Below are 21,828 nucleotides of genomic sequence, written 5' to 3'. Positions count from 1 at the left end.
AATTTATTTTTTATTGACAACTTCCATAATTGTAAACAATATCCCATGGTAATTCCCTTCCTCCCCCCACTTTCCCCTTTGATACTCCACTCTCCATCATATCCCCTCCCTCTCTCAATTAGTCTCTGTTTTATTTTGATGTCATGATCTTTTCCTCCAATTATGGTGGTCTTGTGTAGGTAGTGTCAGGCACTGTGAGGTCATGGATATCCAGGCCATTTTGTGTCTGGAGGAGCATGTTGTAAGGAGTCCTACCCTTCCTTTGGCTCTTACATTCTTTCCACTGCCTCTTCTGCAATGGACCCTGAGCCATGGAAGGTGTGATCGAGCTACTTTAGTACTGAGCACTCCTCTGTCACTTCTTCTCAGCACCACGGTGGCTTTTGAGTCATCCCAAGGCAACTGCCATGTGAAAAAAGAGCGTTCTCTAACAAAAGTGAGAGTATCATTAATATATGGGTATGAACATTAAGAGAAGTGTTTACTGTGCAGTTTTGTGAGCATAGTATATACATTTAGCCAGAGAGCATCAGATGTTACACCCATAGGCCTCAGGACTACCTCTGTTGTAGGTTTTCAGTATCAGGGATATATTCCCTCCCATGGAGCGTGCCTCCAGTCAAATTAGAGGGCAGTTGGTTCCCCCATAATAGACATGCCACTCTTGTACCTGTTGGCTCACTTGACCTGGCTGGCAAAATTTAAGGCTTGCAATGTCCACTGTTGAGTATCTCCACTGGTGAGTTATCTCTGTCCCATTAAAATGCATGCAGCATAGCTTGTTCCAGTTTTCTGTCATCTGGTCTACATGGAGGAGGTTTTTTTCTGCTCAGCTTAGCAGGATTTCTCAGTGGACTTGCAGCACAAGTATGTGGAGTCTTCAGCAGTAGGGTCTTACCACCTATTCTGGTGTGATACCAAGAGCCTCAGCAATGGCCTGTAATGTTTTGGGGGTGTCAGTGACCTCCTTGGCCAACAACTCACTGGAAGGTACCCCATCCCTGCCATTCTAGTCTTTTGCACATAGCATATGGGTCTATCTAAGTGCATAGAGGAGACACCTTGATTTCATCCTTTCCCTTTCCTCAGTACTGATTCTACCCACAAGTGATTTCCATTCTGTCTCCAAAGTATGACCAGATCCGTCCACTTCATCCATCATCCTGTCCTGGTAGCCTCAGTCCTATGAAGATCCTTCCCAGCATTGCTCTTCCTTCACTGCCCTCTTCCAGACTCATGTCTCACTAGATCTGTTAGCCTTTTCACTAGACTTTGCTTAAATTGGCTCCCCCCGCTTTTGTAGAGTCTGTCCTCTAGCAGCATAGCTCACTCTTAGAATTTCCAGTGACCTCTCATTGTATTTAGAAAACAGTTCATATTTCTTAGCATGACACAAGGCTTGAGGTCTGATTTTCACTTGTTTTTCTAAAGCTGTCATGTAGTGTGTCCATGATCCTTGTTTCCAGTGCTCCAGTGAGCGAAGGGACATCTCTCTCTCTCTCTTTTTTTTTTTTTTTTTGGTTTTTCGAGGTAGGGTCTCACTCTAATCCAGGCTGACCTGGAACTCACTATGTAGTCTCAGGGTGGCCTCGGACCCACAGTGATCCTCCTACCTCTGCCTCCCGAGTGCTGGGATTAAAGGCGTGCACCACCACGCCCGGCTCAACCATCTCAGTATTTTTGAAGCACATATTTTTCTTGCTGCAAGCTGATCATTAAGTGAGGCCACTGCCTGAAGCTCCTATTTCCACCTGTAGAAGTGCTGGTTCCACATCCTGCGCTGTCGCTTGAAGTGACACAAGAGCCATTCTTCCCACTCTTGGGAAAGTAGGCGTGCTTTCTTGTACACAGTACACTTTGTGGTGTGTGTGTGTCCTTGCTTTCCTGCCTGTCTGTCCATGCTCTGTCCCTCCACTAGAGTGGGAGGCGGGGCTGTGTGTCTTCTTCATGGAACTCACTGAAACCCACTCAGACTGTGCTCGGGGAATCAGTCCTGAGCCTGTCATAAGACGTGGAACTGAGGACAAAGGGTTGGCCCAGCACCATCTGTGCTCTTGGAAACTATTTATAAAAGAAGCTTCCCGGGCTGGAGAGATGGCTTAGCGGTTAAGCGCTTGCCTGTGAAGCCTAAGGACCCCGGTTCGAGGCTCGACTTCCCAGGACCCATGTTAGCCAGATGCACAAGGGGGCGCATGCATCTGGAGTTCGTTTGCAGTGGCTGGAGGCCCTGGCATGCCCATTCTCTCTCCCCCTCCCTATCTGCCTCTCTCTGTCTCTCTCAAATAAATAAACAAAAAAATTTTTTTTTAATTAAAAAAAGAAGCTTCCCTACTTGTTTACTTATTTATTTTAATTTTATTGTTATATACTAGGTTTTAGTGAGCATACAAAATTCTCATATGTGCATATTAGATCACCCTCTCTTGCTCTCTCTACTTTCACAAGACTTTTTTATGCAGATTGGAATTGCTGGACCTTCAAGTAAATGTCAGTGATGATTGTAGTCTGCTCCCAGTCCCACACTTGCAGTTGGTCCAGTGTGTAATAAGCCAAAATAGATAGAGGTACATTATCAGCAAAGATGTTTTTGGGGGACATAATATGGAAAGTGGCTGCTTTTAATCCTGAGGCTAAAGGCAATAGCAGTGAGAGACAGGGAAGTATGAAAGAGATTTACAGGCTAAATTCTCTCAAATTGTCGTTGCTAAAGACGCACACTGGTAGAGTGGCCGAGGAAGACATCAAGGACAGAAATAGGTGGCCAGTTAAGCACAGCTGATCTTGGGAATGAGCAATCAAATATTATGTAGTGGCGTTAATATCCCAAACTGTGGTATGTTTTCACTACATCTTGTTGCTGCACAGCTAACCCGAAACCATTTGTTCAGCTCCCCAGCCCCAGAGCTTCTGACCCACTTAGTTCCTACCTGGTGTTAATGACCATTAAAGGTGGAAGTTACTGAGAGTACAGTACTGCCTGCTGCCTCTAGCTTCCCTTCTTCTCTTTTCTCTTATCACTGTCTCTATCAAGTGATGTCCTTAATGAGGTCATTTGCTCTGCACACCTCTTGAGATGACGTCTTTGAGTAATACATTTTCTGCTTTCTTAACCATGCTTGAGAGGCTACTGTCTCCAGTTGTGGAGAGAATTTGCAATTTAAAAGAGGAAGGACCTTTATAGCTTGTCACAGCTTTCAGCCATAGCACCAGTCTTTGATTTTTGTTTTTTTCGAGGTAGCATCTCACTGTAGCCCTGGCCGACCTGGAGTTCACTATGTAGTCTCAGGGTGGCCTTGAACTCATGACAATCCTCTTAACCTCTGCCTCTTGAGTGCTAGGATTTAAGGTGTGTGCCATCATACCCAGCTACAGTCTTTGATTTTTTTTTTAAGATTTTATTTTTATTTATTAGAGACAGAGAGAGACAGACAGACAGAGAGGGAGAGTAAGATTGGGCACACCAGGGACTCTAACCACTGCAAACGAACTCCAGATGCATGTGCCACTATGTGCATCTGGCTTACATGGGACCTGGAGAATCGAACCTGGGTCCTTAGGCTTCACAGGCATGTGCCTTAACCGCTAAGCCATCTCTCCAGCCATGATTTTTTTTTTTTTAACATGAAAGCAGGGACAGTTTATGTAATAACTTTGCCCAGCCTTAGTGATAGCCTCTTACAGGGTGAAGACCAGCAAACACTGGCTCCATGGAAAAGAACACTATTGGTATCAATGATATCTACAGGTAGTTTATATAATATAACTCCATAATAATATATAAATCTTAGTTTTGTTCAAAAAGTGACTTTCCACCACCGTTATCTTTTACAAACGTCTGGCAACATTTATTTTAACTTGTTCCTCTTTTATTATTTTTGTTTTGCTTATTGCTTCAAATTTGTATTTAAATGCATGTCAGGAAATATACAACACATTTTAATTAGCACTATGTGTCATGGTCTGTAGGACAAAAGCTCGTGTCTGAAGAGCTTTTAAAATAGTAGAAATGCATGAGATCTCATCATGAAAAGCTCTGCAAGTTGTGACCAAGCTAAATTAAAGAAGCCTACAACCAGAATGAAGTAGTATATGACAGATTTCCAAAGCACAGAGAAGGCCTTGACAACTGGGAGAAAAGAGATCACAGGCCAAGAAGTGACTCTCCAGTTGTCAGGCCATCATTTGGCAGTGGTGGATCTGGACCTGTCACCAAAAAGACCTCTTAGAGGCTGGAGGAATGGCATAGTGGTTAAAGGCATTTGCCTGCAAAACCGAAGGACCCAGGTTCGATTCCCCAGGAACCATGTTAGCCAGATACACAAGGTGGCACATGTATCTGGAGTCCATTTGCAGTGGCTGGAGACTTTGGTGTGCCCACCCATTCTCTTTCCCTCTTTCTGTCTGTCAAATAAATAAATAAAACTAAAAAAAAAAAAAAAAAAAAAAAGACCTCTTAGGTCACAAACACTAAGGACTTTTTACTTTTCAACATTAAGTGAAAGAATCCCTAACAGCTGTATTGAGCCAGGAGGAGAGTGAACCAAGTAGATAGGGACATCCTCACAGAGTCAAAGGCGTGGCAAAGGATCCGAAGAGTTCCATGCATGCCTCCCTCTTTGCTGTATTTGGAGTATGAACCAAAATGTGATTGTATGTTTGTTTGCTTAGACATGGTTTTGCTCTATAGTCCAGAGTATCCAAGACATACCCCAAAGCCATCTCAGTCCTCCTGTCCCAAGTGCTGAGCGTACAGGTATGAGCCACTGTACTCAACTTAGCGAACTGCTTTCTCCATTGAATGCGCAGACGTTTTGGCATGGTGCTGCTGTCTGAGATTCTCCCATTTGCAATGACATGCTTTCACTTCATGTTCAGGGTGTCACTGTCCATCTGCACCTAAGAACCAGTGAAGTCTTGGGCTTAGCCAAGGTTATGGTCATGATATGCCATCTGTTTTCAATGCAGTTACATTTGAAGGTTGGCCCAACCCTTCCTTCTGCCCTGGCAGAGACTCCCAGCCAAACTCTCTCTGGCTGAAGGGAGGTGTTTGGGTAAATAGTTAGCCAGAAGTCACAGTGCTCCTCAGAGCAAGCCATGTTTACTGTTTTTTGGGTTTTTTTTGGAGGAATTTCCTTCTTTTCTTGTATAATATGAGTCCTCAGCTTGATTAATATGATTTCTTCATGTTTTTATTTCTAAAATGATCACCTTTGTAGAATATAAATAAAGTAATATCAATTGCCTTTTTTTTTTTGAGATGGAACCTTAATGAAGAATACTGAACTTTGCAGGATGATGCAGTGTATTCTTTGGGGACCCCTCTTTCATCTTTATTTGCAGTTAGTTATATTAGGGTAATTAGATTGTAACTCAAACGTCCAAAACCCATTTAGAAAGATAAGAAATTCATTTTACTTTAAATTTTAAATGAGATTCAAGATTAATTGCCTAACATTTGAGTTTTATATTGAAAATTTATTGTATATTTTACATCTACATGGCTCACCATGTAGGTTGGTTTAAAAGATTTCAAAAGTATTTATTTTTAACAATCTTTTCAGTTAAAGCTAGGATTAGAAAACCTCTGGCTTCCTTTTCTGTCTCTCAGACTACCACTTTCTTTGCCACCCCTAGAAGTAGGGACGCCTTGCTGGGGGCTGGTTGGTTTCATGAGGGTTTTGTACCTTTGCGTTCTGTTGTTTTTGCTGCAAAGAGAAAGTACCATTGGACTGGGGACAAGGAGTTCAGAAAACTACTTCATATTCTTCCTCCCAGAAAATGGGTAACCATGTGTCCATTCTCGTATTTTATTAGCAGGTCATGGATACTGTGAGGCAGATGCACTTGGTGAAAATTACGGTGTCTGCATGTGGTTGTAATGGAGGTAGAAACAGGGGCTCAGAGGGTGGCGGGCGGGCGACAAAGGTGGTCTTCACCGATACAGCGTCTGTGATAATGGTGTGTTTAAGCTCAGAGCGCTTGGGTGTGTCGAGATTACAATTAGTAGGTCCTGAGGCTGGAGAATGAGATAGGGAAAGCAAGCACTGGAGGGCCTGAAGCCAGTGGACTTCAGATGAAGACACTGGTACAATTGCCTCTCTGTCTTAGGACTATATTGCAAGGTGGCTACTAACTGACAGGGAGGTGAGCCCTAAGAAAAGATCCCTCCAAGGGCTGCCGTGTGTGGAGTGTGTGCACACTGGCATACCTACACCTGTGCCACTAGGTGGTTCAGGCAGCCGGAGTCACACAGCTACTTGCTCGGGAACTCACTGCGTAGGACCCGTCTTTGTGGTAAATGTGGAATTTATCAAGAAAACCCTTACTGATTTCTTAAACTCCAGCCAGTGAACCCCTCAGGGATGGTCCCTAGCCCACAAGCCTACCCTAAAAGAGCTGTCACTTTGGTCGGTCTGTACATGTGAAATTCTTCTGTTAGTGATTGTGCTTTCAGTTGCTAGTTCAAGAGGGATGGAAGCAATTCAGCACCCTAACTCATTGCTCAGGTCTGAAGTCTAAATTTGTGCTGCTTTTGCAGAGTGGCAGAAAGAGACTTAGGAAATGCAGAGTGCATGTGGACACCTGTCTACTGCGCACATTCCAGCGCTCTTCGAGGATCAGCCTGCAGACACCTGTAGTCATCATCCCGCAATGGCTGCATAGTCCAGATGCAGTTCTGAACAGAGAAACTGACTTAATTGATACTTTGTGATAAGAGGTCCAGAGAAAAGCTGGGAGTAATTTAATGGCTTTTTTCAACAAAGCACTTCCTCTGTTCTGAAGGAGCCAACCCATTTGTTTGGGATAAGGGAAGGGAGTTAGTTAGGTTTTAAACAGGTGATTGCTATTCATTATACTTTTTTTGAGGTAGGAAATGTTCTTTGGACTGAATTAAGTGCTACTTGGCATAAAAGACATGCTGTGGAGAAAAGCCTGCAGACCATGACTAATGGACACGCACTGGGTTGATGAGCAGACAGCATGTCAGGAATCAGCAGCCGAAGAAACACTCACACAGGGTTTCCTTCTCTCCTAGGACGTCCTTCGCTGGACATCTGGCTGGAATTCTTGTTGGACTCATGTATACTCAGGGTCCTCTGAAGAAAGTCATGGAAACATGTGCAGGTACAGAACAGAATACCTCCAGCAGGGTCCCAGCTGGAAGTTGGTCTCAATTTTAATGTGCCTAGAAGCAACCCTGTTTCCTTAGCTTAGAAACTTCCTAGCATGCTCAGGTCTCCTCTTAAACAGGACATGATAAGTGAGCAAGCGCAGCCCCTCACACTCTCCACAAAAGGGGTTGCACACCCAAATTTCGAATCTGAGGCTTTCTTACGGAGTGCATGCTGTTGTGTGTATAACATGTATGTTCGCAGTTCCAGTGCTGACCACAGAAAATTAAAATCTCCTCAGCAAAGCAGAGAGCTAAAGTGAGCTGACAGTGCATTTTTGCATAATGATCTGTGAATTAATATATGTGCCAGGCAAAGTTAAAAAGAAAACCAAGCATAGACTGGAATGCATGACGAGTATTTTGAAGAATTCAGCATGACCAGCACGTGCTGGGTAGTGGGTGAGGCACGAGCGCTCAAGGCCACACCTGGCCTGTTACGGTGTGAGACTTGCTCCTGCCCTCCCCCCCCCCCCCGGCCCCACTGACATTCAGTGAAAATGTTCTATTGAGGAATAAATATATGTTAGATCCTGTAATTTAAAATACTGTGCTGATTTTGACTTAAGGGAACTATTTTGCAAGTACTTGTTTTATAGACCATATGAATTTCAGTATTTCATCTTTCATTCTAGGGAAATCTTTTGAGACTATTTTGCCTTTTCTTGAACCATAAATAATTTGTTTTCACAATTCGTGCCAATGACTGCTGTCTTGGAAAGCATATGATATTCATGATATTGGAAAGCTGTCTTGGTACTGCACTGCCACCTTTGTCAGCAGGTCATTACTTTGGGGCGATGTTTACCAACTGTGCAGGATCTGTGCATTTGCCATTACTGCCCTTCCTGTGTGTGCTCGGCGAAGGAAGCAGGAACTTTACTTCTATTATATTTCCAACACAATTTAATGAGTGGTGACAAACAAGAAATATTTCTGGAGAGTGTGTTTTGTTTCATTGTTCTGTCTCAAGAGTTGGTGGTTATTAAACTTCTCTACAGACATGCAATAAAATTTAGGCATGTGATTGGCCTAACTTTTAGAGAAGATTTTCTCCTCAATTATATCATTTAAACTTTTTTTTTCCATCCTTAAGACCTTTCTTATTTTCTATGCATATGTTTTTACATTGATCTTTTTTTTTTAACCTACACAGTAGAAAATTAAACATGAAAAGAAGCTTTTCAAACACTCGACATGTTTTTTGGTGAAGCCAGAAAAAGAATGTAGAGTAAGCTGAGAACTAAAATGACACAGTACCTTGAAGAAGGTGACCACACTTGAGACTGCTGGCTGGTGTTGCTGGAGTTTCCCGAGAGAGGAGGGCACACCAGGAGTGTGTTTCTGGCCTCCCTCCCTCCCTCCGCTTAACGCCTCCTCCTACCAGCTCACAATGCTGTTTCTTGTAGGTCTGGCTCCAAACAAAAGTTAGCTTATTTTACAATAACTTAAAAATCATTTGAAGTGGCCCTAGGTTTAATCATACAGAACTTCGTAATTATTGGGAAGATTGGCAGTTAGGGACTTGTGACTACTATTATAATACTTGTTTCCTTCATGTTTAGGCATTTTTCCCTTCAATATTGGATACCCAGGATACCAATACTACTTTAATAGCTCGGGTAAGTAGTCCATTTCATTTAATAAATTTTATTTTTTTAAATTTTATTTATTTATTTTTGAGGTAGGGTCTCACTATAGCTCAGGCTGACCTGGAATTTACTATGTAGTCTCAGGGTGGCCTCAAACTCTCAAAGATCTTTCTACATCTGCCTCCCAAGTGCTGGGGCTAAAGGCGTGCATCACCACTCCTGGCTTTAATTTATTTTTTAAATTACAGTATTCATCCATATAGAGCTGCTTTAAGACAATGTTAGTTTTTGATGTGCTAGAATTGTTCTGATATAATTTTACTTCAAATTTTCCTGTAACCTACATTGACTGGTAACCCAGGAAGTATATTTGGGTGGGTTGATTGGGAAAGCAAGAAGAGACATTAAGTGTAGCATGAAACAATTATATGGTTAGTATAAGATCCATACTAGACTCAAGTTCCTTGAATGTCAGTCTGAGACCCCTGTTCATGAAGTGATGGGATGTGATTTCAGATACATAATTCTTTGCAGGTAAGCACCTTAACTATTCTGAGCTATTTTTCCAGCCCAACTTTTAAATTTAAATTAAACTATTTGTACAGAAATATAGAAAGCTACATATGTATTTGATGGTTAATTCTGCAAATGAATGTCAAGATTGGCAGAGCCACCTCTGGGATGTCTTTGAGGGTGTTTCCAGAGACACTGAACAGCAAGGACAAGAACTGCCCTAGATGTGGGTAGCACTGTCCAGTAGGCCAGAGAGTCAGATGAAATCAAAGAGGATACACAGGGAAGCTCTGTGGCAGGTATGTGCGTGTGCATACCTTTCTCTGTCTGTCTGTCTGTCTCTCTGTCTCTGTCTCTGTCTCTCTCTCTCTCTTTCTCTCTCTGCCCCTTCCCTCCCTTGGGAGACTTCTCCACTCAACCTGGTCTGCTCTGTGCTCACTATACCGTAGCCTGTGAATTGCATTTATTTCTTTTTCCTTGTGGTTCAAACCTCAATATTCCCTATTGTACAGTGTCTGAAGATAGTTTTCACATACTTTCTCCAATCTGCTATGAGATTTTTTTTCTTTTTTATTGACAAATTCTATAATTGTAAACAATATCCCATGGTAATTCCCTCCCTCCCCCCACTTTCCCCTTTGAAACTCCACTCTCCATCATATCCCCTCCCCCTCTCAATCAGTCTCTCTTTTATTTTGATGTCATGATCTTTTCTTCCTATTAAGATGGTCTTATGTAGGTAGTGTCAGGCACTGTGAGGTCATGGATATCCAGGCCATTTTGTGTCTAGAGGAGCACGTTGTAAGGAGTCCTACCCTTCCTTTGGCTCTTACATTCTTTCTGCCACCTCTTCTGCAATGGACCCTGAGCCATGGAAGGTATGATTGAGATATTTCAGTGCAGAGCACTCCTCTGTCATTTCTTAGCACTATGGTGCCTTCTGAGTCATCCCCAGGTAATTGCCATCTGAAAAGAGAAGGTTCTCTAACCAAAAGTGAGAATAGCATTAATATATGGGTATGAACATCAAGAGAAGTGCTTACTGGGCAGTTTGGTGAGCATAGTGTATACATTTAGCCAGACAACAGCAGACATTACACCCCTAGGGCTCATGACTACCCCTGTTGTAGGTTTTCAGTATCAGGGATGTATTCCCTCCCATGGAGCGGGCCTCCAGTCCAATCAGAGGGCGGTTGGTTTTCCCCATAACAGACAGAAGGGCTAGCCTATCCCCCATTGCTTCTTCTAAGCAAGAGTCCAACCCAGCAGTGCAACATGGGGGGGGGGGGCAGTGATCAGGGAGGGAGGAGCAGAAGGAATGGGAGGCTGGACTTGGTGGATGACTGGAGGAAGTGAAGAAGGACAGTGGGAGGAGGCGTGTCCAGAGAGAAGAGGGCAAATCAGAGAGCATTTCAGACTGCTGGACACAGTGCTTCGTGTCTGAGCCACAATCAGGTTCCGTCTTCTCTGCAGTTCTCAAGCTCAGCTCATGATTATCCACCCTGCCCATGCAGCGTATAGATCACCTAGTAATTTTACATCCTGTTTGCATCTGACGTCCTCTTCAGATCAATGAAAACAAAATAGGGTTCGAAGTGATAAAAGGCATCTTTGAAAGTGCTGGGATCAGGAGTTACAAGCTGTATTCTAAGGGGACTAGCGTCTCTTACGATGAGTGCTGTCCGCTCAAAGAAGAGGCTTCACTTCTGAGGTCTCCCCTTCTGGTGGCCTGTGGCAAGTGGGTTAGTGCCCCCTGAAGTGAGAAGATGTGATCCGAAGTTTCGGAGAAAGCAGGGAACTGTAGTCCTTTCGAAGAGCCCTTTGGTTGTTGGTCATAGAGATTAGGTCACGTGATTTTAGTAGAAGCAATCTTTACTGTCTTGTGAGACCGGACAAGTTCAGGTCAGGAAAGCCATCATGGTTCTTCTTCCCGCTGTTGCCGTTCTTTTCTTGTTGACTTGATACTCTTCCATAGGCAGTCAGCATGGCAGCTCACTGCTTAGAGTTGCCAGCGGGAAAGGGCTTCTTTTCGTGCACACACTGTGAATCCCCAAACAGCAGCATGCTCCTGGGTGCAGGGCCAGCACTGCCTTCACATTTGTGCACAGGTGTGGCTTAAACTTTCTAGGGTTGCCTGGTCCTCACATCTGCCTCTGAGCTGGGAAACAGGCGTAGGAAAGTTAAGTGACTCAGCCCGGTTCACACAGGTAGCCTGGGGTAGAACTAAGACACAGTGCAGTCTGGGGCTCATGGCCCCCGTTTTGTGTGTCCTAGAGGACATGTGACGCTGTGTCTGTCAGCTGAACCTTACCAAAGAAAACGGCCCTGCTTAGTCTCCTCTCTCCTCCTCCCTCTCCCCTCTCTTTCTTTCTGTCTGTCCCTTCCTTCTCTCTTGTTCCTTCTTCTACATTTATCTTAAAAATAAGAGAGAAAAAGTGAAACCAACTCCTTTGCTCCTTTATCTGAAGAGGCATAGGTACAGCAGACACAGAGAATTCAGAGCAGAAACGCGGCCCTTTACCTTCCACTTTGAGCCTCTGCAAGATTACCATATTTATGCTCCTTCCTCTGAAGTGATTGTATTTCTTCAAAGGCTTTGCTACAGAAGGGCCAGGTGGCCTTCTAATGGTCAGCTAGGGGACTTTTATGAGAGCATATGTATCTCTTATAAGTAATGATTTATTCTTAATATAGCCGTTTTTAGCTGGGCAAGTCTTTATAGGTCAAAGAAGCTCATGAATGTTTAAAGAGCTGTTACCAATTTTCTAATCTCCGTGGCAGTTCTTGATCTTCTTTGCCATGCAGTCCTGGTATGAGTATAAGGAACAGATGGAGCAGCTAATAGCATAATGATAACCAGAGTTTCTTTTACTACAGAGCCAACGTATTTAACTAAAAAAGAACATTAAACAAGTCTTCATCACAGGATATGATTTAAACTTCTTTATCTTCAGTATTTGAATGTCGGATTTTTTCCCCCTCCAAGAATGTTTATTATGACGATTCAAAAACATCTGATTAGCCCAGCAGAACAGCTGCAGAAATTTTGTTCCTAGGGGACCTGTTCTCATCATAATAGATATTGATGGGCTTTTTGGTCTGGTTGATGATTTATGATTGACGATACAGAACCTTTAACCACACCAATTTTTTTGACTTACAGCACCAAAACTTTCCTATTCTTTCTCCACATTTTGTGTAACAAGTATCAAATTAAGTTTTATAGTATTCAGATGTTTAAAGTTGTTGACTTTAGTTCATTAAAGCACTGTTGGGTTTTTTTGTAAATCTAAGAAACAGCATGAAGAAAAATCTTTTTCTATATCAAGAAAATGTTACGTAGATGACTGCCGTTGACATGTGTGCAGGTCAGACTGTAGATGCTCACAGTGTCTACAAACACAGCAGTGCCGGAAGCTCTGCTGCGTGGGGGGGGGGGGGGGGCAGGCGGGAGCGCTGCTTTGTCCAAAGCCCGGTGACTTCCGCCTGCACTTAAGGTGGTGATGAGCTGTTCAAGAGGTAACCCAATGGATGTGCTTTTCATGTCACAGTGAAATAGTAGCACTCTTTTTTTCCCCAAGGTAAGGTCTCACTGTAGCCCAGGCTGGCCTGGAATTCACTCTGTAGTCTCAGGGTGGCCTCGAACTCACAGTGATCCTCCAACCTCTGCCTCCTGAGTGCTGGGATTAAAGGTGTGTGCCACCACTCCTGGCTAGGACCATATCAAATTTCTGACAAGGAAATTTCATTTAAATAAGTGCTGCTATACAGTGTTCCTCTTTGTGACCTGTGCTTTTCTGTAGTCTTCAGTAAAGCCACTACTGAGGCACACACTGTATTGTATGATGTGGAAATTAGACAAAAGTCATAGTAAAGTTTAGGAATTTTCATTAACAGCCTGATTAAATTAATTCAACACTTAAAACATCATTTTCAAATGTTATGATCAAGATAACATGAAGGGAGGAAATTGAACAGACTATAGCCTCTTTCATCATCTCATTAATACCAGAGTGAGAAAGATTAGCTATCTGTGGAGAAAGAAAAATCTTCTCAGTAACAGTTGGCAGTTAAAAAAACAAAAACACTTAGTAGCAGAGGCCAGTAAGTTAAAAAGGAGATATAAAGGGAAGAGAAAGGAAGGGAGGAGGGTACTTAATAGGTTGGTATTGTATATATGTAAGTACAATGATTGAGATGGGGAGGTAATATGATGGAGAATGGAATTTCAAAAGGAAAAGTGGGGGTGGGAGGGTACTACTATGGGATATTTTTTATAATCATGGAAAATGTTAATAAAAATTGTGAAAAGATAAAAACAAAAACATAGAGCCTACTCTAAAAATGCCTGAAGAGATTGATGGAATTATTTTGTAAGAGTGAGCCTTGCTACTAGAGTGTTTGCATCAAAGGTAGTTCCTCTTCTTTGTGCAGTGTGTGTTTGGGTGTGTGCACGCCACTGCACGCTCACAGGGCCGGAGCCCCTGGCAGTGGGGCTGTTTCTTCCACTTTGTTTGCGAGGAACTCTCTCTTACTGTTGTTTTGCCACTGGGAAGGTTGCACTAGCTTGAGAGTTCCAGGGTTCTTCAGAGTGCCTCCCATCATCTCTGTTGAGATTCCAGAGGCGTGAGCTGCTGCACATAGGTTCCGGGGATCCAAACTCCACTTGGCAGCACCCGAAAACGTCATTTAATGACCACGTTATCTTTTGTTTTATGCCTAACTGCTGTTTTTGGAAGTGCTGTTGATAGGAAGTGTGGTGTCTGGCATAATTATAGAGAAACTGATCTGCACAATTCAGCCTTCTTTTATTACTCTCTGAAGTATGAAACTCATCATGGAAACTATAGTACATGCATTACACATTGATTGCTTCTCATTGTACAGAGCCCTAAGAGAGTAGGGCTTCCTCAGCTGTTTCTACCACTCTCTTCACCCAAGTCCAGACCTCACAGAAAATACTCAAAGCATTAACCGTTTCTAAGATGAGTACCATACACTGCACTGCCCATTCAAAGCCTGTCTTCAAGATCTCTCTTTATAAATTAATATCTCTTCTTCTCGTTAGCTCATAAAAGCTTATTCATGTCTGTGTCCATGTTCATGTTGGGTACTATGTACAACAGTGACAAGGCAGCCTTTGCCACCCTGGTGGGGACATTCTCCATTTGTCATCTTTTATTATTTTGAGGATTATTGTTATACTCAAGATAACAACATATATTATTTGCTTGACTTTGCTTATACAAAGCAGGACATCTGATACAAAAGACCAGTCAGTTGTTGCGTTCTGTAACCTTCTCATTGTGTCTACAGGCCCCTCTGGGTATCAGAATCACTACCCAGATGGCAGGGCAGGGTTCTACGAAGAGCCTCACAGGAACTACGATGTCTACACAGCGGGACTGAGTGAGGAGGAGCAGCTGGAAAGAGCGTTAAGAGCCAGCCTCTGGGACCAAGGTGGGAGCCTCATGGCGAGGGTATTTGTAGCAAATTAAGCTTTAAATAGCTTATAAGAAGCTGTACAGAAGAAAAGCTGTGTGCAGGCTGTCATTGCAGAGGATGGGTGTGACGCCATATCACAGCAGCCTGAGCTGCTAAGGTGCCAGACTGTGTGTATTGTCAAAGTTTCTTTTTATAAACCTGCTGCACTGTGCGCTTTGACATTAAAGTCAGGAAACTTAAAAAGAAAAACCTCAGGTATATAAAAAAGGGTTTGCTTTGGAGTGATTGTCTGTAAAGAAAACTGTGTCTCTGTGTTTCAGCGTGCCTGTCCACAAACTCGAGCCCTGTGCACTGGGCTTGAATTCTGCTGCCTTGGTGCTTCAGGGACAGAACCCAAGAGCTTGTACTTTTCATGGACTTTCCAGGAGATTCTTGTATAAGCTGACGTATGAGAGTCAACATACCTATCCTGTCATCTGTGTTCTGTGGTTTTGGCGTGAAGGTTGGGTATTACTGTTTTCACTGTTGTCTTAGTGATGAAAAAGTAGCCATTGATTCAGTGAGCATTGCTGGACGTTTACTGTGCTTTGTGGAGACACTGTAGGTTCAGAGGTAGCACAGAGAAATAACAGATGGAACCCTGAACAACCTCCCAGTCTCCGGTAGAGTATGTGCTTTCTGGCTACTACTCTACACAGGAGAAGTCTAGGTGGGTAGAGGTGATAAGCCTCTGGACAGAGAAATGAAGGATGTGCTCAGCTGGCCCTCTCTTGTGATCAGCTCACTGAAAGAAGAGAGGGAAGAACAGTGAGAAGCTAGGCTAGGGTTGGGTTCCATCACAGAAATCCTAGAACTGAATATGCCCAGTGGCAAATGGATGTCACGTGGTTCCATCACCAGTAGAGCTGTGAATGGGATTGTGCCCTGTTTGCAGCTATGTCTGATGAACCTGGCAGCAGTCATTCTGAGCATCGGTCTCTTCAGGGACAGAGCCCGGGAGCATACCAGGCACCATGCTCGGTTCCGAGAATGCACCGGCTATGTCGCTGAGCTCCTGACTCTAAGGAAGACAGTCTGAGCAGCAGCAGCAGTGTGCACGCAGCTGAGTGAGGAGAGCCAAGCCCAAGCACTGTGCTGTAGTCTAAACAAGATGTAAGAGCTGGATGGTGAAGGCAGCACAAGGAACGGAGAAGAATGAATTAATATTTCTCAAGTGAACAATATCAGAACTGTGATGTATCTGTAAGTTATTAGCGCCTAACAGAGAACTTGGAAGCTGCTGGCTTACAGTAGTGAACACTGTTGCTCATGTTGTGGTGCGTCATCAGGGACAACTAACTGATTTTCACTGGGAAACTATAGTCATCATGTGTGAACCTGTTAGTTATGTTAGTGTGCCGGCCCAGGCCCATTCACAAGGCTAACACCTGAGGGTCCTACAAGAAAGTGTGGAAATCTGCAAGACTTGAGTGGCCCAGAGTCAGTTCCAAGGGATTGTTCTACCAACGAAGGCTACAAGAACAGCTCAGCTTCTCAAGAAAGAGAAATAGACACCATCTGCTGTGGAAGGAACTGAAAAATTAGATTGCAAAGGTTGTGCATAGAGGGAAAGGTAGAGAATTGGGCCTTTTTGTAATCATCACATCAGTGTAATCAGCCAGCTGCCCCTGACACAATCCAAAGCATGCCTTAGCTGTGGAACCCTGAATGCTGAGGGAGGGTGCTCAGAGCCAGCATTCCATCAGTCCCATGCTTATCCCTGTGAATGCAGGTTTCATCTCTACTGAGGTGGACAGGGAGTATGAGGAGACAAGCAGGGCAGGGCTTCTCAGCATGGACTTCACGTACTCCATCTCCATCCTCTTCTACACTTCACGTAACCCCAAGAACCAAGGAACATGGCATGAAAGAAAACAGTAAGGATGTGCAAGTCAAAGGAAGCTCAGAGCAGACTAAAGGGTGAAGAAGAGTCAGAGAGGGCAATCAGAGAGGCCAGGTCAGAATGTTTGAATGTGGGTGGAGAAATTGTCCAGGATAAGGCAGGGATTCACAGGCAGACATGCATCCTTTTGTTCATATTTCTAAAGGTTTATTAGTTGCCCCAGTCATGGTTAGACAGGCAGTTATCAGAGTACAAGTACCATGTTAGTTGTCCATCACTGTGACAAAGCCTAAGAAAAGTGACTTGAAGGGAGTAATGCTTTATTTTATATACAGTGTCTGTCAGCCATTTCCATTCCAAGTGTCTTGATCCATTGATTTGGCCTTAGGTGAGGCAGAACATCTTGGTAGCAGGAGCTGAGGCAGATGCTGCTCATCACATAGTTGTTCTGAAACCAAGAACAGATGGGGAGGGCTCAGGGCAAGAGAGACTCTGGAAGACAAGCTCCTGGTGATGTGCCACACTCATCTAACCAGGTCCCACCCCCTAATAGCCCACCCCATTATGAACTTATCAATGGATTAATCTGTTATGAGGTAGTGCCCTCCTAATCTAATCATCTCAGTAGAGCCACCTGCTGGGGGCAAAGCCTTCAACACATGTGCCCTCTGGGAGATCCCTCAGCTCAGATCCAAGCCCACCAGATGCCTTTCTCAGGAGAAAAATGACTTCCTTAGGAACTGGCCTTTGTGTTTCTTGGAGACAGAAAGCATGGGAAAGAGCCACAGATGGGAACATCCTCTGATGGGCCACAGGATTTTGGAGCAGCTTCAACTTCTCTCTTTTATAATTTTTTTTTCTCTCTGTGTGTATGTTTGTACACACATGAGCTCTGTTATATATGAATGTGGAATGCGGTCTCATGCATGTCATGTGTGGAAGTGAGAAAACAACTTTCCCTGGTTGGCTCACAGCACCCACCTTGTTTGAGGCAGGGTCTCTCGTCTCTCATTATTCTTTGCTCACTGTTGCATTCCCCAGGCTAGCTGATCTGTGAGTGTCTGTGAAGTTCTCTTGCTTGACTCCCATCTAGCTGTTGGCATGCTGGGATTACAGAAGCCCACCATGGCTTCCAGCTGCCTCAGGTTCTGAATGCAGGCACTCAGACCTCTGTGTCAAATGCTTTATCCAGTAAACCATTTCCGCAGCCCTAGACCTGAATATTCTATAGGTGAAAGGTCTCACATTTTGTGGGTTAGGAAGCTGTTTTTTGAGAATATTTCATTGTCAAAGATCTGTTTATTATAAAACTAATATTAATTTTCTGCTTAAATATAAATGATACTGAAATATCTAGTAACTGACCAAAAATAACATTCAGATGTTTCCTAAACTCAATCTGTTGTTTTTTATTTGTATTTATTTATGTATTTATTTATAGAAGTGTATATAGTGTGTGTGTGTGTGTGTGTTGCATGCCTGGACTCCTTGCCACTTCTAAGTTCAAATGCATGTACCACTTTTAAAAAAATATTTATTTATTTGTAAGGGGAGAGAGAGAGAGAGAGTGAGTGAGTATGGGCACACCAGGGACTCCAGCTGCTGCAAATAACTCCAGTTGCATGCACTACTGTGCATCTGGATTTGTGTGGCTACTAGGGAATTAAGCCAGGGTCCTCAGGCTTTGCAAGCAAGTACCTTAACTGCTGAACCATGTCTCCAGCCCAGCATATGCCACTTTTTAAGTCTAGTTTTACATGGGTGCTGGGAAATCAAACCCAAGCTGGCAAACTTTGCAAGTAAGTGCCTTTAACTGTTGAGCTATTGCCCCAGCCCATTTTTTTTTTTTGAGGCAAGGTTTCATGTAGCCCAGGCTGGCCTAGAACTTGCTAAGCAGCTGGAGACAGCCTTGAGCTCTAGATCCACCTGCTGCCGCTTCCGAAGCTCTGCTATTATAGGTATGTTCCATCATGCCTAGCTTAATCCTGTTCTGTAAAAAGTTCCTTTGGCAGTGTCTCAGAAGACAGCAGAGGGAAAGTGGGCGTATGGGCACACCAGGGCCTCCAGCTGTTCTGGACACAATACACATTCCACACCTTTGCACTCTCTGTTTTAAATACTTTCTTACATGTTGTCATCTCATCCTTAAAAAAGTTCAGGGAACTCAAGAGAGTTATTGTTATTAGAAAAATTTTGTCTATTCCAGAGATTGCTAAGATTTACTGAGTGAGAAGAAGACTCTGAGGTTGTTTGGTGGAACGTTGCATTGTTTCGACCTTTGTCGTCCACATTGGTTGTTCTGGAAAACTCTGACGTTAGCCATGAGGTTGGAGCTTCTCGTATAAAACTGTGACCCAGACATGCAGAGCTGGTTCTGGTGTCTGACATTGCCTCTCCTTCCATCCCTACACTTCACCATCATTGTTTCTCCATCTACGTCAACAGTTACTGTTTGGAGTTTTCAACTCAGCCCCCACCCCTTTTATGTTTACAAGTACATTTCTTGAATTTAAAGTGTTTTCTCCCTTCCATTCATAGAAAACCACAAAAGTGCCATACCATGCCTTTTCATGTAATTTTTCCTTTTAGGAGACCCGTCTCATTACGCTGTAGGAATCCCACATTGAGTCTGACGATTCTTCATGGTGCATGTGGACTGGCTTCCCTGGTCGCTGTGTTTTCTGGGTAACAGGGTTCACCTTGGTTACATACAGGTTAGTCAGCTTTAGCGTGGATGCCACAGGTGACGCTGGCCCATTCTTCACAGTGCCTTGTATCAGGAAATGCCAGGTCAGCCCAGCCCACTCATTCTGCCAAGATTGTTCACTGGGCTCACATATCTGCTAAAGAATCTTCGGTTACAGAGGACTCTTTCTCTTCCCTAGCATGTGAGTGAATATCCTTTCACAGCCTTCCAGCTAATGTTTTTTTGTAGTCTTTGATATTTTGACAAGACTATAAGCTATTTTACTGAATTTGCTTTAATTTTAAAAAATTATTTATTCATGTATGTGGGCAGGGATCATACCAGTCCTCTGCTGCTACTGCAGGCAAATGTCTGCATGGCTTTGCATGGCTACTGGGGAATATGAACCTTGGCTGGTAAACTTCGTAAGCAATCACCTTTAACCAGTCAACCATCTTTCCAGTCCTTCAAGTTAATTTTTAACTTACCTCTTTTTAAATTTCTTTGTTGTACAGTGTGCTCTTTACAGTGTGCAGTCAGCTATGTGAACTATAACAGAAATAGAGAGATATATGTCCCCCAGATGAACATGGGAATGGTGGTCTCACCCCCACCTGTTCCCCCTCTGCCTTTGCCGCTGCCCCCACCCCTGACCTGTATCTTCTAAATCCCCCTTTTCTTAGGAGGTCATATCAGTGGACCCTTCACCTTACCTTGTCTTCCATTTGATTAGTTATTTGACTTATTGCTGTGGCCAACTACCTGATAAGCAGCAGCTGAAGAAGGGGAAGGGTTTACTATGGCAAGGGGTTATATTCCATCATGGTAGCAGGAGAGGGAAGCTGACTGGTCCATTGCATCCATAGTCAGGAAACAGAAAGAAAAAACAAGTGAGGGAAAATTATAAAACGTCAAGGTCCATGCCCAAGACCCACTTCCCTCCAGCAAGGCTCCATCTCTGAAAGGTTCCACAACCTGCCCAAATACTGCCACCAGCCAGGGACCAAGTGTGGAAACATCAGCCTGTGGAAAGCACTTTATGCTCAAAACTTTCCATCCTTTTAGTAGTACTTTTTGTCACATAAAAGATTTTAATTTAGTGAACTACAATTTACACTTTAAAAAAAAATTAGGGGTTGGGCCAATAGCTCAGTCAGGAAAGCACTTGTATCTGAGTTTGGACCATCATCACTCACATATACGCCTGAGAGAGGTGGGTGGCCCACCTGTAGTCCCAGTGCTGGAGAGGCAAAGGCACATGAGGCCTGGGGCAAGTACTGAGCTATAGCATCAACTGGCATACCTTGTCTCAAAAAATAAGATGGAGCATTATTGAGGAAGACCTTGAACATCAACTTCTGGCTTACTCATGTCCACACATGCTGATGCACATGAGAACACACTTACACACACACACACACACACACACACACACACACTCACACACCATATGCAAAAAAAACCAAAAACAAACAAAAAAAACCAAAAATACAAAAACCTTAGGGCCTGGAGAGATGGCTCAGTGGTGAAAGGTGCCTCCAGAAGCCTGATAACTAGAGTTCAGATCATCAGCACCCACCTGAAGCCAGGCATGCAGTGGTACATGTGTCTGTAATCTGAACACACCCAAGGCCATGGAGGCAGAACGAAGCGAACCCCAAAGTTCACAGGTCATCTAGTCTGACCTTCACAGCAGGCAAGCAGGAGAGACCCAGGCTCAAGCAAGGTAGAAGAGGACCTTCATCCCAGGGCTGCCATCACACCTCCACACGTGTGTGCCCCCCCACATACACAATGGTTACACAGAAAATAACAAATAAATAAATAATAAAAATGATAAACAGATCATACTCTATGATAAATAAAAATTCAAAACCATGGAGATTTTTTCCATATTTGCATGTCAAACTTTCATAGTTTTCAGTTTACATTTCATTTATACTCATTTTAAGTTATATATTTTTATAAGAAGTGAGGCACCAACTATTTTATTTTTTGCCTTGGACTTCAAATTATTCCAATACCATTTGTTGAAAAAAAATTATTTTCCCATTGAATTGCATCTAATCCCTTGCTAAATAACAATTGAGTAAATTTACATGAATCCTTTTCCACTTGTCTGTGCAGAAATTTATAACTTCCCAGTACAATTTTTTTCAAAAATATTTTATTTTTATTTATTTATTTGAGAGAAAGGGGAGGAGAGAGAAAGAGGAGATAATGGGCACGCCAGGGCCTTCAGCCACAGCAAATGAAATCCAGACACATGTATCACCTTGTGCCTCTGGCTTACATGGGTCCTGGGGAATTGAACTGAGGTCCTTTAGGTTTGCAGGCAAAGGCCTTAACCGCTAAGCCATCTCTCCAGTACCACTATGATTCGTTTAGCTTTATAGTTAGTTTTAAATCGGGCAATGTAAACCCTTTAACTTATTTTTCTGTTTTTTTGTTTGTTTGTTTGTTGGGGGGGGGGCTTCAAGGTAAGGTCTTACTTTAGCCCAAGCTGAACTGGAATTCACTTTGTGTTCTCAGGCCGGCC

General features: G+C 43.4%; 1 protein-coding gene across 2 annotated transcripts in view; it reads left to right on the top strand.

Annotated features, from left to right (window-relative positions):
• Positions 1-21,828, top strand: part of Rhbdd1 (rhomboid domain containing 1) — a 137,544-nt gene that overhangs the window by 48,440 nt on the left and 67,276 nt on the right. For both annotated transcript variants that reach the window (XM_045148125.1, XM_004662871.2), the window contains exons 4-6: positions 7,037-7,125; positions 8,737-8,793; positions 14,593-14,736. In XM_045148125.1, the coding sequence (XP_045004060.1) occupies positions 7,037-7,125; positions 8,737-8,793; positions 14,593-14,736 (290 nt within the window). The remainder of the gene's footprint in view (positions 1-7,036; positions 7,126-8,736; positions 8,794-14,592; positions 14,737-21,828) is intronic.

This window comes from Jaculus jaculus, chromosome 4 (assembly GCF_020740685.1).
Source record: "Jaculus jaculus isolate mJacJac1 chromosome 4, mJacJac1.mat.Y.cur, whole genome shotgun sequence".
Lineage (NCBI taxonomy): Eukaryota > Metazoa > Chordata > Mammalia > Rodentia > Dipodidae > Jaculus > Jaculus jaculus.
Note: the sequence above shows the minus strand (reverse complement) of the source record. Positions and strands in the feature narration are given on the sequence as shown.